This window comes from Callorhinchus milii, unplaced genomic scaffold, assembly GCF_018977255.1.
Source record: "Callorhinchus milii isolate IMCB2004 unplaced genomic scaffold, IMCB_Cmil_1.0 Scaffold3, whole genome shotgun sequence".
NCBI lineage: Eukaryota > Metazoa > Chordata > Chondrichthyes > Chimaeriformes > Callorhinchidae > Callorhinchus > Callorhinchus milii.
Window position 1 is genome coordinate 47,199,374 of NW_024704744.1, and position 13,304 is coordinate 47,212,677.

General features: G+C 39.0%; 1 protein-coding gene across 1 annotated transcript; it reads left to right on the forward strand.

Moving 5' to 3' along the window:
- Nucleotides 1–660: 660 nt before the first annotated feature.
- Nucleotides 661–13,304, forward strand: prss35 (serine protease 35). Its single transcript, XM_042333674.1, has 2 exons — nucleotides 661–943; nucleotides 8,747–13,304. Exon 2 carries the CDS (start codon nucleotides 8,766–8,768, stop codon nucleotides 9,900–9,902), a length of 1,137 nt encoding a protein of 378 aa, XP_042189608.1. The 5' UTR covers nucleotides 661–943; nucleotides 8,747–8,765; the 3' UTR covers nucleotides 9,903–13,304.

The following is a 13,304-nucleotide window of genomic DNA, read 5'->3' on the forward strand; positions in this document are numbered from 1 at the left end:
CTCTCGATCGCTCCCCCATTTTACTTGTCCCCACACGATGCTTTTATCCACAAGTTGTTTGTGTGGGAGATGTCCAACCCACAGCTTAATTTTGACAGCAGTCGGACTCGAGAGCGAGCAACTCGTTCTGTTAAAAAAAACACTTGAAGAAGGTTGGACGCCAAGTTCTGTGCTCGCCTTTCAGAGCCCTTTCCAGAGACATCTCAGTTAAGACGTTTCACCTCGTAAAAGGATTGCAAAAAGTACGAAAAGAAAAGGCGTTAAGCAATAAAAAAAATCATCTCCATCCCTAATCCTGAGCTGTGAAATCCATGTCTGTAATATTCCTTTCTGCAAGATAGATTCATGTTTCAAAAGATCTCAAGAGTGTGCATTGCACAGTCCATGGACTTGTCCTGGCGTTTTGCTTTCACCCTCTCCTCTAAATTGTTGTAACATCTTAAAATTGAAGCACTTTTATCCAACGCAGCATCAAGGACGCGACCCTGGGAGCAAACCCAAGGGCAGACCTGCCTCAAATGGGATTTTTATATCAATTCGTGTGTGTTGGAGAGAAAGGTCGTGTTTTGCAAACAGCAACTTGGCAACAAGAAAACAGCAAAGGGAGAGCAGGGCTGTGCATCTCAGGCTCCACGTTTAGAGGAGTGCGGCATTGCTGATCCTATTGGACACACCCCTCTGAGTCCCCTTGGGCTGGGAAAAAGGGAAGCGTTTGCACTGTTTCTCTCTTTCAATTGCATCAAGTGTAGTGTGCAGACGAAGCTTGGGCTGGTAGTGTTGTGTTGGTGCTCAGTGTCGAAGGACTTTTACAGTCACAAGCCCTTCCTTCCTGAAATCTCTTGAACACAGGCTTTTCGTTTGAGAAGCCAAGAGGGATCCCAGTTTTATTTAAGCCCCTGCAGAGAGAGGATCGTGTAGATTTTCACCTTTCGAATGATAACAGGTAAGAAAATGACCATTGCATGCACATGTTAGGGTCAGGGTGGGTGAAGTTTTATTGGGAGAGAAGTTTGCACCAGTGAAAGTGTTTTACTGGGTCAGTTGAGTTAATCGATTCATGTAACGAGTTTACACAGTGAATAGTACATAGGAAGTGTACATTTCAGCAGTTAAACACATTTATATGAAGCATTCCCCCAAGCCCTCACCACACACACACACACACACACACACATATACACACACCATTACTTCCTAATATCTGAAGCAAATTACCTGAGAAAACAGAAGCTTTATTTTCAGGTCACCTTTCAAAGATTTTTAAAAATGCACTCATGTACTAAGTCATTGTAGGATAATAACAAGTTACCTACCGTGCAATAGCCATAATATCGCCTTGACATATTTCTTGACTTTAAAACTACAGTTTTTTCCAAACTAGTTAGTTTTGTTTTATTGATGTTGCCCATTTCGGTCTAAAGTGCAGCAAATAAAAAATGTGTCTCCGGGGAAAATAATGTATGAGATGAGCACACTGTGGTAATTTGGAGCTGATTTCACCTCTTGTTTTCTGGACAAACAGGTATGTTTAAAGCTTGTGGTTAGTGGGGTCTGGCTTTACCTGCAACAATAATTATAATAAGCAATATGTTATACCGACTCTGTCCATTCTATTCCATGTGTATGTGTATACATAGTGTATCGCGGATACTCTTCCAAAGACGAGACAAGTTGAAGAAGGTATTTTTTCTCCTTTCTGGTAGATATCAGATGCTGAGTTGTGAGAGTGAGGTCAGGAATCCAGCACTCAATGAGAGCAGAGCCTGTGGGCAAACCTCTCAATGCCCTCGAAGGCTTGATTCAGGCAAGAATGTTTTTCCTGAACACACACACACACACACTCTGGCACTCTGGCAGCTGAACAGGAGATCTGCGAGGCCATCTATTGTTCAGTTATGTAAAATCCTCAACTTTCAAGGTTTTTTTTGCAGAACGTTAACAAAAAAACCTCTGTTGTTTTTTTTCAAAAAGTCACACCCGGAACATTAGTCTATTTTTCTCTGTCATATGCAGACGTATCTGAACTTCCAGGATTTTCTGATTGTGATGTTAAAACAAACTGTTCCCCCAGAGTCCCAACACAGCCAAATACCTAACTGTGCGTGCTGTTTCCATCGTCTTCTCCACAACCACTGTATTTATTTGGTACAGGTTCCAACTCTAATGTTAAGATCACCCTGAAAGCCTGTGAAATTATGGGTGCCATTGTCATGTAGACATGTACAGTTTGCTTAATACAGTATGACCTAAGCTTAACTGCACCAAGGCTCTGTGCACCAAGGCTCTGATTTTATTTCCGTGACCAGGATTTCAGCCAGAAAAGAAAATCCCTGGCTATTTAAGGAAATATTGTGGTCAATTATAAATAATGATATAGTCGTTTCTAAGCTCTGAGGGGAATAAAGTATAAAAGCTGCACTTAATCAGATTGAAAAGTGAGTCCAGATTGTTTTAAGTGTTAGAAAATGTCATAACTTGAGTCCCTTGACATAGAACGTCATTAGTACGAGGTTTAAAGTAAAGGTTTGCAGACATTAAGGAGGTTTCAGTAGATATGTTGGGTCAACCAAAACCACGCAACGCAGAACAAAAGATTCGTAAGTGTCCAGAGGAGAGTGGAGAAATGGTTTTAAAATGGGGAGTGCAATGAAAGTGATTGACTTGCAAACAAAGAAGTACAACTTCGTTCAAACCCAAGTAAAACATATCCCGAATGACAAGAAGCTATTGCAGTACCAATGGTTAAAGATGATCTCTTAAATTTTGAATTAATACTGGAAGAAAGGGAGGATGTTAGGATCGAGGCGAGAGCCTTCTGCTCTCCCTGATGTCAATGTGAAGGGGACTTGTGCCAGGAGCCCCCACCATACACACACACCACACACACACACACACATCTCAGTGAGCACTGCTTTCCTGAGTAATGCATAAATACAAGTAAGGCGGGTGTGGACCCAGTATTAATTGTCTCAGTGCTGACCTGGGAATTTATAAGTATGGCAACTGTCCCAGCAGCTTCTTGCTCTAGGAGTTTTTATGTCTCATTACAAATATTCAAATAAGACAAAATCCTGTGCTCATCTGCGTTGAAGGAAACACACACACAAATGCCTGAAACTGCATTTCTGATTTGCCACACTGATTGTAACACTGGGCTAAGCTGGCAACCCATCCACAGGTTCAGTTCTTTGAACACTCAATGTGAAAACGTCTGGAATATATATATTACATTCATTTCACATAGACCTCATATAGGATGCAGATTTAAGATACTGTAATTTTACTAAAGAGGATTGGGAGAGTTAGGGGGAAAAATTCACCCCTTAGGTGACACTTTTATCACTTGAGTTGTTGGGATGCGGAGTGCCCTGTCAAGTAAGGTGATAGAGACAGAGTCCACTATGGGTTTCAGGGGGAAATAGACAGATCCAGTATGTGAAGGATGGAGGCTTGAGGGAGTTTGGGGACAAGGCAAGGCGGTGGGATTGAACACCTCACTCTGAGGGCCGGTGGAGACTCGATGAGCCGGACAGAGTTCTTAAGATGTGGCATGCCCTACCTGGAACCGTGTGTTTTTTAAGTTTTAAGAGGGAATTAGATAAATGTAAAAATATAAAAGGATACAAGTGAAAGGAAGGAGAATGGGACTAAATGGTTAGCTCTTGCAGAGGATAAACACAGGCTTGATGGGCACGATGACCTCCTTTCTGTATTGAAAATTTCTGTGGTTTTATGATTCATGCTTAAATGTGTGATAATTGCTGTATTGTACACTTAAAACAAATTACGGATCTATAAAAATAGCATTCAGTTTTCAGATAAAAATACAAAGAAATGCAATGGTAAATGTTTCAAATGAAAAGTTTTCTTTTGTTCAAAATTAAAAAAAAACAAAATGACAGAAGTTATTTTAAGTGGCACTTCAAGGCTGCGGTTGGGAGCTACGTAGAGTCCTGTAGCTCAGTGGTTAGAGCACTTGCTTCGCAAGTGAGAGGCCTCGATTCGATTTCCTTACTCCATATGCCTGATAATAATCTCTCAAGAGAAAAAAAAACAATGAAAATTGGTCACTCAATCCAAGCTGTTTGTGGGACACTGCTGTGCGCTTTTCACTGTGCGCTGCCGCGTTTTGCCCACAAATATACAGTCAATTTATTTTACAGTATATTCTGTGAAGCGCTTTGAAACGTCTCGAAGACATGAAAAAGCGTTATATAAAATGCAAGGATTATTTATCATTATTGATTCCCTTGTTGCGTTCTGCCACCTAGTGGATACTTAAAATCCAGCATCCAAAGAGATTTGTCTGGGGAATGCAAGGAGTGGGAACATAAGAAAGTATAGAACCAGAGCGAAAGAAAAGCCTTCAAACCCATTGCCTCCACAACCACACAAAATCTACTTTAATGTGGACTTCTCCACCCCATCTCCTGGTCAACAGTATCATATTGCACAATTGGCTGCCGTGTTTTGCTCACAAAATATACAGTCAATTCACTTTACAGTATATTCTGTGAAGCGCTTTGAGACATCTCGAAGACATAATACGACACTATGTCAAATGCAAGGATGATTATTATTATTGTATAGTCGTTTTGGTCAAAAAACTATTACCATTAAATGTACTTCTTTGACAGCTTTTGGTCAATTTTCCCTTCCTCAGCTCCCACCCCCAGCTCAGTTGCGCATCCAGCACCATAAATGCACTTTGGGACATCCTCTCGATGTGAAAGGCACTGTATAAATGTGAATCGTATTGTATTACCATGCTCGAGTCTCCAAAACAAAGTACTGAGCATTCCACATGTGTATGCATAGCATAGATACTTCCTGAACCCACACTCGCATTTAATCTGCAGCTGTCTTACTCACTAAACAATTTGGAAGGTGTTCTTGTTACCAGCTATTTATCTACAGTAGTAGGAGCTCAAGCTTATGCTTGTCAGATATCTGATGATCAACTTGTGATTGCCTTAAGAGAAGTAAGAAGTGGGGGCATGGGGGGGGGGGGAATTCCTCCTTTGATTAAGCTGCCACATAGTGACACATTTGGTGAAGGAGGAGTGGAGCTGTGGCATCTCTCTCTGGTGGGCCAATATCTGATCCAACCAAATCCTCAATACTCCAAGGTGCTGTTGATGATTGATCAACCCATTTGGATCATCTCTGGAACCTGGAGAGAGAGTCATGTGACTGGGAACAGAATTCTTCCCATTCCCCTTCTGATAACCCTGGAAACGAGCATGATAGCAGATTAGATGTTTCTCAATAATCAAACATCAGAAAGCTTTACCAGTGCCTCATACTAACAAGATGTACAGTTTTGGGAGTTTTGGCAAAGCGCGAGACATGAAGCAGACCAGATCCTGCTGAGCAGAGGGAGTGGACAGGTTGATAGGGGGTTAGGAAGATACAGAGGTAGGGAGGAGCAAGGCAGTGGAGGACTCGTGGAGTCCTGTAGCTCAGTGGTTAGAGCACTCGCTTTGCAAGTGAGAGACCTGAGTTCAATTCCAGGCAGAGGGCGAAACCTTGGGCAAGTTTCCTTACTCCACACGCCTAATAATAATCCCTCCAAAAAACCCAAAAACAATAATAAATTGGTCATTTTCAATCTACGACTGTCTGTGGGACATTGCTGTGCGCAATTGGCTGCCGCATTCGCCCACAAATATACAGTCAATTCACTTTACAGTGTGTTCTGTGAAGCGCTTTGGGACGTCCCCCCAACGTGAAAAGCGCTATATCAAATGCAAGGATTATTATTATTATTATTATTATTTGAAGGTGAGGACCAGGATCTTGAATTGTATCCTCTGAGTGATGGGGAGCCAGTGGAGTTGGGTGAGGATGAGGGGGATCGAGAGAGGACACGGGCTGCAGAGTTCTGGATGATCTGCAGCCTGTGGAGGGAGGAGTTTGGGAGGCCAAGAAGCAATGAGTTTGCATAGTCGATAGGATGGATGGGATGAATGTGTGCATGAGGATTTCGGCAGCCGGGGATGAGAGACAGTTGCGCAGCCAGAAAATGTTGCGGAGGTGGGGAAAGGCAGAGCGGGTCATGGCACGGATGTGGGGGATAAAGGACAATTGAGGATCGAGTGACTGTGTTTTTGTGGATGAGCAACTGATTGATTTTATTCAAAACAAAATTTGCTCCTTTGGGTTCACTCCGGGAATGTGTGGACATCCACATTGTGAATCCAGTTATGCCAGTGCTCAGGGTTCCTAACTGCATTTTGAACAGCAGAGGAACCTCACTTGCAATTTGACTTATTGCTGGTAATTCATTAATACAAATTTCTGTACAGTGTAAAGTTAGAACTAGAAATAGGAAAGGTATGGAAAGAAACAGAAAATTAGAGATTCAGATCTGTGAGAGAATATTCAAGTTAAACTCAGACTCAGAGCGTGAGAGAGAGTGAGTGAGAGGGGAAGGGTCAATGAGAGAAGGGAGAGAAAGCAAGAGAAGGGTTAGCACAGTGTAGTAATACAGAGGCAGTATAACTCCTGATGAAACATTTTTTTAGTTAAACCTGTAGCCAATTTGGTTTTGGGTGATGTCCAATTATCACAGTTTACTTATCGGCAATGGAGCTGGTGCCAATAAATGTGAATACTCAGCTTTGTACTGAATAAACAATTGTGTTCATCAATAAAACAAATTATATCTGGCTTGTTTTCTTGAGTTTTCAAAGTTCAAAAAAAATCCTGGTTTTCAACAAATTTACCTAGTTTTTATTTTGCCCATTGTGTATTGGGATATTGCTGAAGTTTCACCAATTAAAACTGCATAACTGGCCATTGTAAACACTGTCTGGCAATCTTCCTACTGCTTATCCAACTAGACCACCTTTATCCATTAGGGCTTTAGCTTGTAGTTAACAAGAGCTGAATGGGAAGAATCCCTGCCAATTTTTATTTTGCGGATAAGATTTCATTGTGATAGTAGGTAGAATGAGGGTATTCTTCCTTGAGTAAACTTGATGGGCCTCCTGACTTTTTTCATGCTTTCCTGTTTATTTATCTGTATCTATGAAGATTTGCCCACTCAAATAAAAATAATTATTCACTCACGATAACAACACATCACAATGTTGCTTTCTTTCTGATTTGGTGGAAATTGGGAAATCGTGTGGATATTGGGTGATATTGCTACCATGTCATGGTGTATCATAAAGTTGGATTGAGTTTCTTTTATACTCTAATATACAATATTTAACAGATTGCTACCATGTCATGGTGTATCATAAAGTTGGATTGAGTTTCTTTTATACTCTAATATACAATATTTAACAGATCCATGGTACAGTGTTAAATACTCACGGTGTTTTTTATTCATTAAGTACAGAAGGCATATTTTTGATGAGGTTTGTCATTTTCTAACCAACCTAAAATAGTATTTACAAAATTTTACAGGGAATAATTCATATTACAGATTATAGATTAAGGTAGATGCCTAATATTATTTGTGTTTTATTTAATTCCACATATATTTTTTTTATATCTTACTTCTCAAAAGGTACTGGTACATTGCAAAATTGTGTGGATGGTGATAATGTGAATGTATTCATGCCTCTGATTTTTCTGTGCAAAATGTACTTTAGATTCATTTTGGGGAGTGTGCCAATCATAACGTTACAATATTAAAACTGCATATTAAAAGGAGCACTACGTTTATGCATTGCCTCATCTAATTCCATTCTAAGTTTCTGCATTAAGAATGGGTCACCTATTCTGGGTGCACTTTGAAAAGCCACAAACCATACTGCTTGAAGAATGACAATACTACACATAACAGTTTGAAAGATGCTCAATCCCTAACTAAATGCAGTTCAATCTGCATGTACACAATTGTAATATACTATAAGTAAATACCTTGTGAGTTCCCAATAAAATCAAACATTTCTCAATCTGTAATGTCTTCTAACAGAGCCAATTAGCACAGTTAAAGTTATTGTTAAGAAAATCTAATGTTGTCAAGCTTTGATTTTTAGCCTTTCCAAACAATTACATTTATATATTTCTATATTTAGTTTTTTTTGTCACTCTAAAACTGTTGTGATAAAATACTTCATATTATGTAAGCAATGAGCCCAACCGTTCATTATGTATCTACGTCCTGGCAATACTTTACAGGAATTGAATAATTATGTTCATCTTAATCAGGACATTAAATGGTTTGATCTCAGATCAATGACTTTGCTTTCAAAACAGACCATGATCAAAATGAGTATTCACTTTATACTCACTTTAAAAAACCAAACCACAGTGCTTTCTTCCACGATGGGAAAATGTTGCAAAGCATTTCACAGCATATAATGTAAAGTCCAGCGACTGCTTGTTTGGCGGACAAACCTATCTGAAAAGAGAAGGGCGTTTTTCCCAATGCCCTGGCCAACAATCCCCCAAATAAAATTAATTACTCACTTCATGGCTGTTTGTGGGACATTGCTGTGTAAATTGGCTACTGCGTTCGCCTACAAAATACAGTCACTACATTTTGCAGTATATCCCGTGAAAAGCTTTGAAATGTCCTCCCAACATGAAAGATGTTATACGCTATACTCATACGCACAAGCAAGTAGGCATGAAGGGTATCAGAGCCATGGAGTGAACAAGGGGATTAGAAGTAAGGAGAGAAATGACTCAAATGACTTTATTATTGATAAATAGTTCTGATGCATAATCAGCAGGTCTAGAAACATGATTTTTATGTTAAACTTTTTATTTTCCCTTTTTCTTGCAGGAGAAGAATCGGCTTCACAATGGGACCTCTAGTACTTTTAGTTATACTTTCTATTAGCACATTAACTCTTGGCTTTGGGTATGATACTGATGAGGATTACCTCTGGCACTTACAGAAAGCACCAGTAGTACTCGATAGACGAACCATAGCCATAGAAAGTCCACAATTCAAAGCCGAATCCAAACTGTCGATAAACTCAACGTGTGGAATTGATTGTCAAAAGAGATTACCTGTGCCCAATGTGTTTGACCTTCAGAATTACCTTTCATATGAAACCGTTTATGAAAACGGTACACGTACGTTGACCGAGGTAGATGTCAGAAACTTTGACCTGAAAGCTGAATATGGGGTTACTAAGACAGCAGGCCATTCTAGGAGGAAGAGGGAAGTCTATGGGTTGGACAGTAGATTTACCATTAGTAACAAGAACTTCATGACCAGATACCCTTTTAGTACAGCAGTGAAGATCTCCACAGGCTGTACTGGAATTCTAGTGTCACGCAAGCATGTGCTAACAGCAGCTCACTGCATACATGATGGTAAAGACTATGTGAAAGGTGCCAAGAGGCTACGGGTAGGATTTTTGAAACTGAGATCAAAAGGAGGAAGAAGAAAAGGATTGAAGAGGAATAAATTGGGAACAAAGGACAAGCCAGCTTTCCAGTGGTCCAGAGTAACACGCACCCAGGTACCAAAGGGCTGGTTCAAAGGTGTGACTGATGACATTGCTGTGGATTATGATTATGCTGTCCTTGAACTAAGGAGAGCTCACAAACAAAAGTACATGGATATAGGAATTAGTCCACCTGTCAACAAGATGCCAAGCAATCGGATTCACTTTTCAGGTTTCGACAATGACCGACCAGGTCTGTTGGTATATCGTTTCTGCACTGTGTCTGATGAATCTAATGATTTGTTCTATCAGTATTGTGATGCTGAGCCTGGATCAAGTGGCTCAGGAGTCTATATTCGCCTCAAGGATCCAGACAAGAGGAAGTGGAAACGCAAGATCATTGGGGTCTTTTCTGGGCACCAATGGGTCGATGTCAAGGGTGCTCAACAGGATTATAACGTAGCTGTACGCATTACTCCACTGAAATATGCACAGATATGTTTCTGGGTACATGGAAACTATGCTGATTGCAAAGATGGTTGAACAAATCGGACAACAACAGCACCTGTGTTTGCATCTATGTACTTGTGTGCAGACATGGGATTACATACACAGTGGGATGATAATGGTGCTTCCTCTGCACATTGAATAAAAGATATGTGCAATTTCATCTCGATCAAAATAATCTGTTCAGGGTGCTCTAATTTACGAATATAAAATGTAAAATTAAGGGGAACCTATCAGAGTATACTGTTAACTGGGCAATATTACTGTTCAATTTGTTTAGTTATGCAGTATCAAATTTGCTATGATAATTAATCTGAGGGAACAATTTATGCAACGTTCGTTAATTAACTCAGCATGTATTCTACTTAACAAGTGTGGAAAATGTGTGCATTAGATTGAGCATGTTTGCTTGATTTTCCTTTTAAAGTTCAATTTTCAAGGGGTTAAAAACTCCTTTGGACTAGTGAAACTAGTGGGTAACCTTGCAAATATGAAAGAGCTTAACTCCGTCAGATGTGAACAGTATAATTGCATAGCTAGCCAGCATCATCCAGGAACAGATATCATCCACACTAAAACCTAAAGACAAGTTTTATATGATTAGGTCCTATGTTGAAAAATGTTCGACCTCTATTATTTTCTACATGTTTTTCTACATTTTGAAATATTGCATTATATTTCATTCATTTGGCTACCCGAGGTTTCTGCAACGTTATATAGTACAATGGGATAAAGCATGCGGCAGTCTCTTAATTCATTCTTTGTATAAATTTGCATTAGGAATAGTTAAGATGCTAGTACACATTCTAACCCAGGGTTTCAATTCCGGCTTCAATATAAGAGAAATGCCCTACATAACCTGAAGATCTGGGACACTAATCTGTCATCTTGTATTTGCTTTTTTCTTCGCACAATTTCTAACCAGTTTAGGTTGGCAAGCTGGCGCTTTTAGTAACCAGAGACCATCATTTCTGCCTCCATTTTTGCACGAAAAAGACAAAAAAAGTAAAAAAAAGCTTATTTATTTTCTCAGCATTTGCTTCACTTTAGGTGAAGTTTCCCATGCCCAATTATGTATCCTATGAGCTAATGCAACTTTATATATTCTATTAAGTGCATGTAAAAAACAAGACAAGCAACATAGGAGTGCCAATATTCTGAAATTTAACAACTTCAGATCCCCATTCACTTAGATATGCAATTCAATGATTCCTTTGTAGTAAATCAGTATTCATTATTTATCCTGTATACTTAGCCATTACAGTGCCCGGAGAGGTTAAGTTCCTGGAGATGCTTACTAAAAATTCGCCAGTTTTCTTATTTTAAAAGGGGGTAGGGAAGGGGAGGTAGGTTTTTCTAGATTCAAATTTCTAAGCAACCACATTTATTACAGTTCAAAATTCTTCTCATGTCAAAATATATTATGTTATCAACGAACACAAGGCATTTTAATTGAATCTGATAATGGTTGATTGTATGGAAAAAGTTGTCATTTTCCATTCCTTTTTATTGATGATTGACCATTACTGAAACTGTAACTTCATAATGAGTGCCCTTCACATTCCATCTCCTCCACAAGGAGTTCAGACATTCTGCAGAACTCCGGAAATTGACTGAAAGAATGAACTTTAGCAATACAGCAATTGTGTGAAGATAAAGAAAGTAATAAGGGTTGCAGTTTCTGTTACACATGATCATAGATTTAGACACAATCCTTTTGTTCTTGTGTCCCCCCAAAGGTTATTGAATATATAGATATGAACATGATAGGTATAACAAGGAAAATAAATAAACTTGGGCCTCGTTCACTCATAGATCCAGGTTCCGTGCACCTTTTCTTCATTCCCATCTGTCCCAAAGCACAAAGAATTCAAATGGAACATGAAATTCCTTAAAAAATATATAGGCTTTATGGACATGTATAACTGACTTAAAGCAGGTTTTTGTACTCTGAAGAATTTTTGTGAAAGTAAGTTGTGAGAGGCTTCTTTAATTCAGTTACTTTTAGGATATCACTAGGATTACAATTATAGCAATTACAGCAATTACAGGATAGAAGGAGGCCATTCAGCTCATTAGACCTATGCAGGTGCAAGATCCTTCACTGGAACTAACTGCTCTAATCCTAAATTCCTGCTATTTCCTGTATACTTTTATATTCTTCTGAAAATGTTATCCAGAGATGAATCCTTATCATGCCAGAATCACCATTTTTTATACTAACAGGATGCAGTTCCCATTTATATAGCACAGTAACATAGTTAACATTGTCTCCGTCTTGCCTTGAAAAAAAAGCACAAAAGGCCAACGTTTTTCTATTTGGTGTGGCAGCAGAGATAGGAGTTAGAAATTTAGTGGCAAATGCAAAGTTACCAATGAGCAGTCCTTTAAAGTGCATTGCAGAATCTTTCCTAAATAAAATTGAAACATGGATTGGTGCGCCAATAGTTCTTTGTGTTATTTAATGTGCTGTCACATGTAGTACATACAGATTCAGTACAAGAGAAAATGGTGCCATGTAAATGAAATTGTTTAGGAAGGTTCTGCCGCTTCAAGTGCACTGGTGCTATTTTTGATACGCTCACTGTCTATGCATGTTAAGTAATATTCATATATCAGAACTCTAAAGATAGAATAGGGGAATTAATTAGCTATACATTGTAAAGTGGTTTGACTGCACTTAGATCAAACCTTTCTCTTTTTTCAAATTAAAATGGAATTGTGTTTGAATGAAACACGGCAACTTGGTAAGAAAATCTGAGCAATGCTTTGACAAGCAGTGAATGGTGATGTTGCTGAGAATCACAGCATAATACCTTATCCTATGCGTAACGTAATCTAAGGTGTCTGCTTGGAAGGGAAGGGGCATCACCATGAAAAATAAGTCATCAGTGTGATGGTATGTTTATGGGACCTACAAAGGCCATATGCACTAGTAATAACATGTGGAAGACAATATTACTGGATTGCACAGAAGGGAGTACCCACACTACAAACCAAATTTATTTTTTAATAAATTAATCTTGATGAAAATAAAGTTATACAGTAAACGTTGCTGATGTTCGCCATCACTTCAAATATTATCTCCCTTCCTCAATAGCATAACATTACACAACTCATGGAACCAAACTGACCCTAACATATGGCTTCTATGTGAATATATTCTGGTTCAAGATAGTGACATGTGACTGCCAATGGTCATCAAGCAAAAGAATCGTACAAGGGGAAAAAAAGTGAGAGCTGATCATTTATTTCGCTTCAGCTGGAACACTGTTTGCTTTGCAGATTTGTTTGTTTGTGTTTTTAAGGTTATCATGAAATGCATGTTTGGAAAGTGAAGTATCTGTAGATTCATTGAGCTGTTGTATACTGTAAGACATGATCTACACCCTTGAACCTCACTGTATATTCAGCAGAAAAATACAGGCCTTTTCTGTG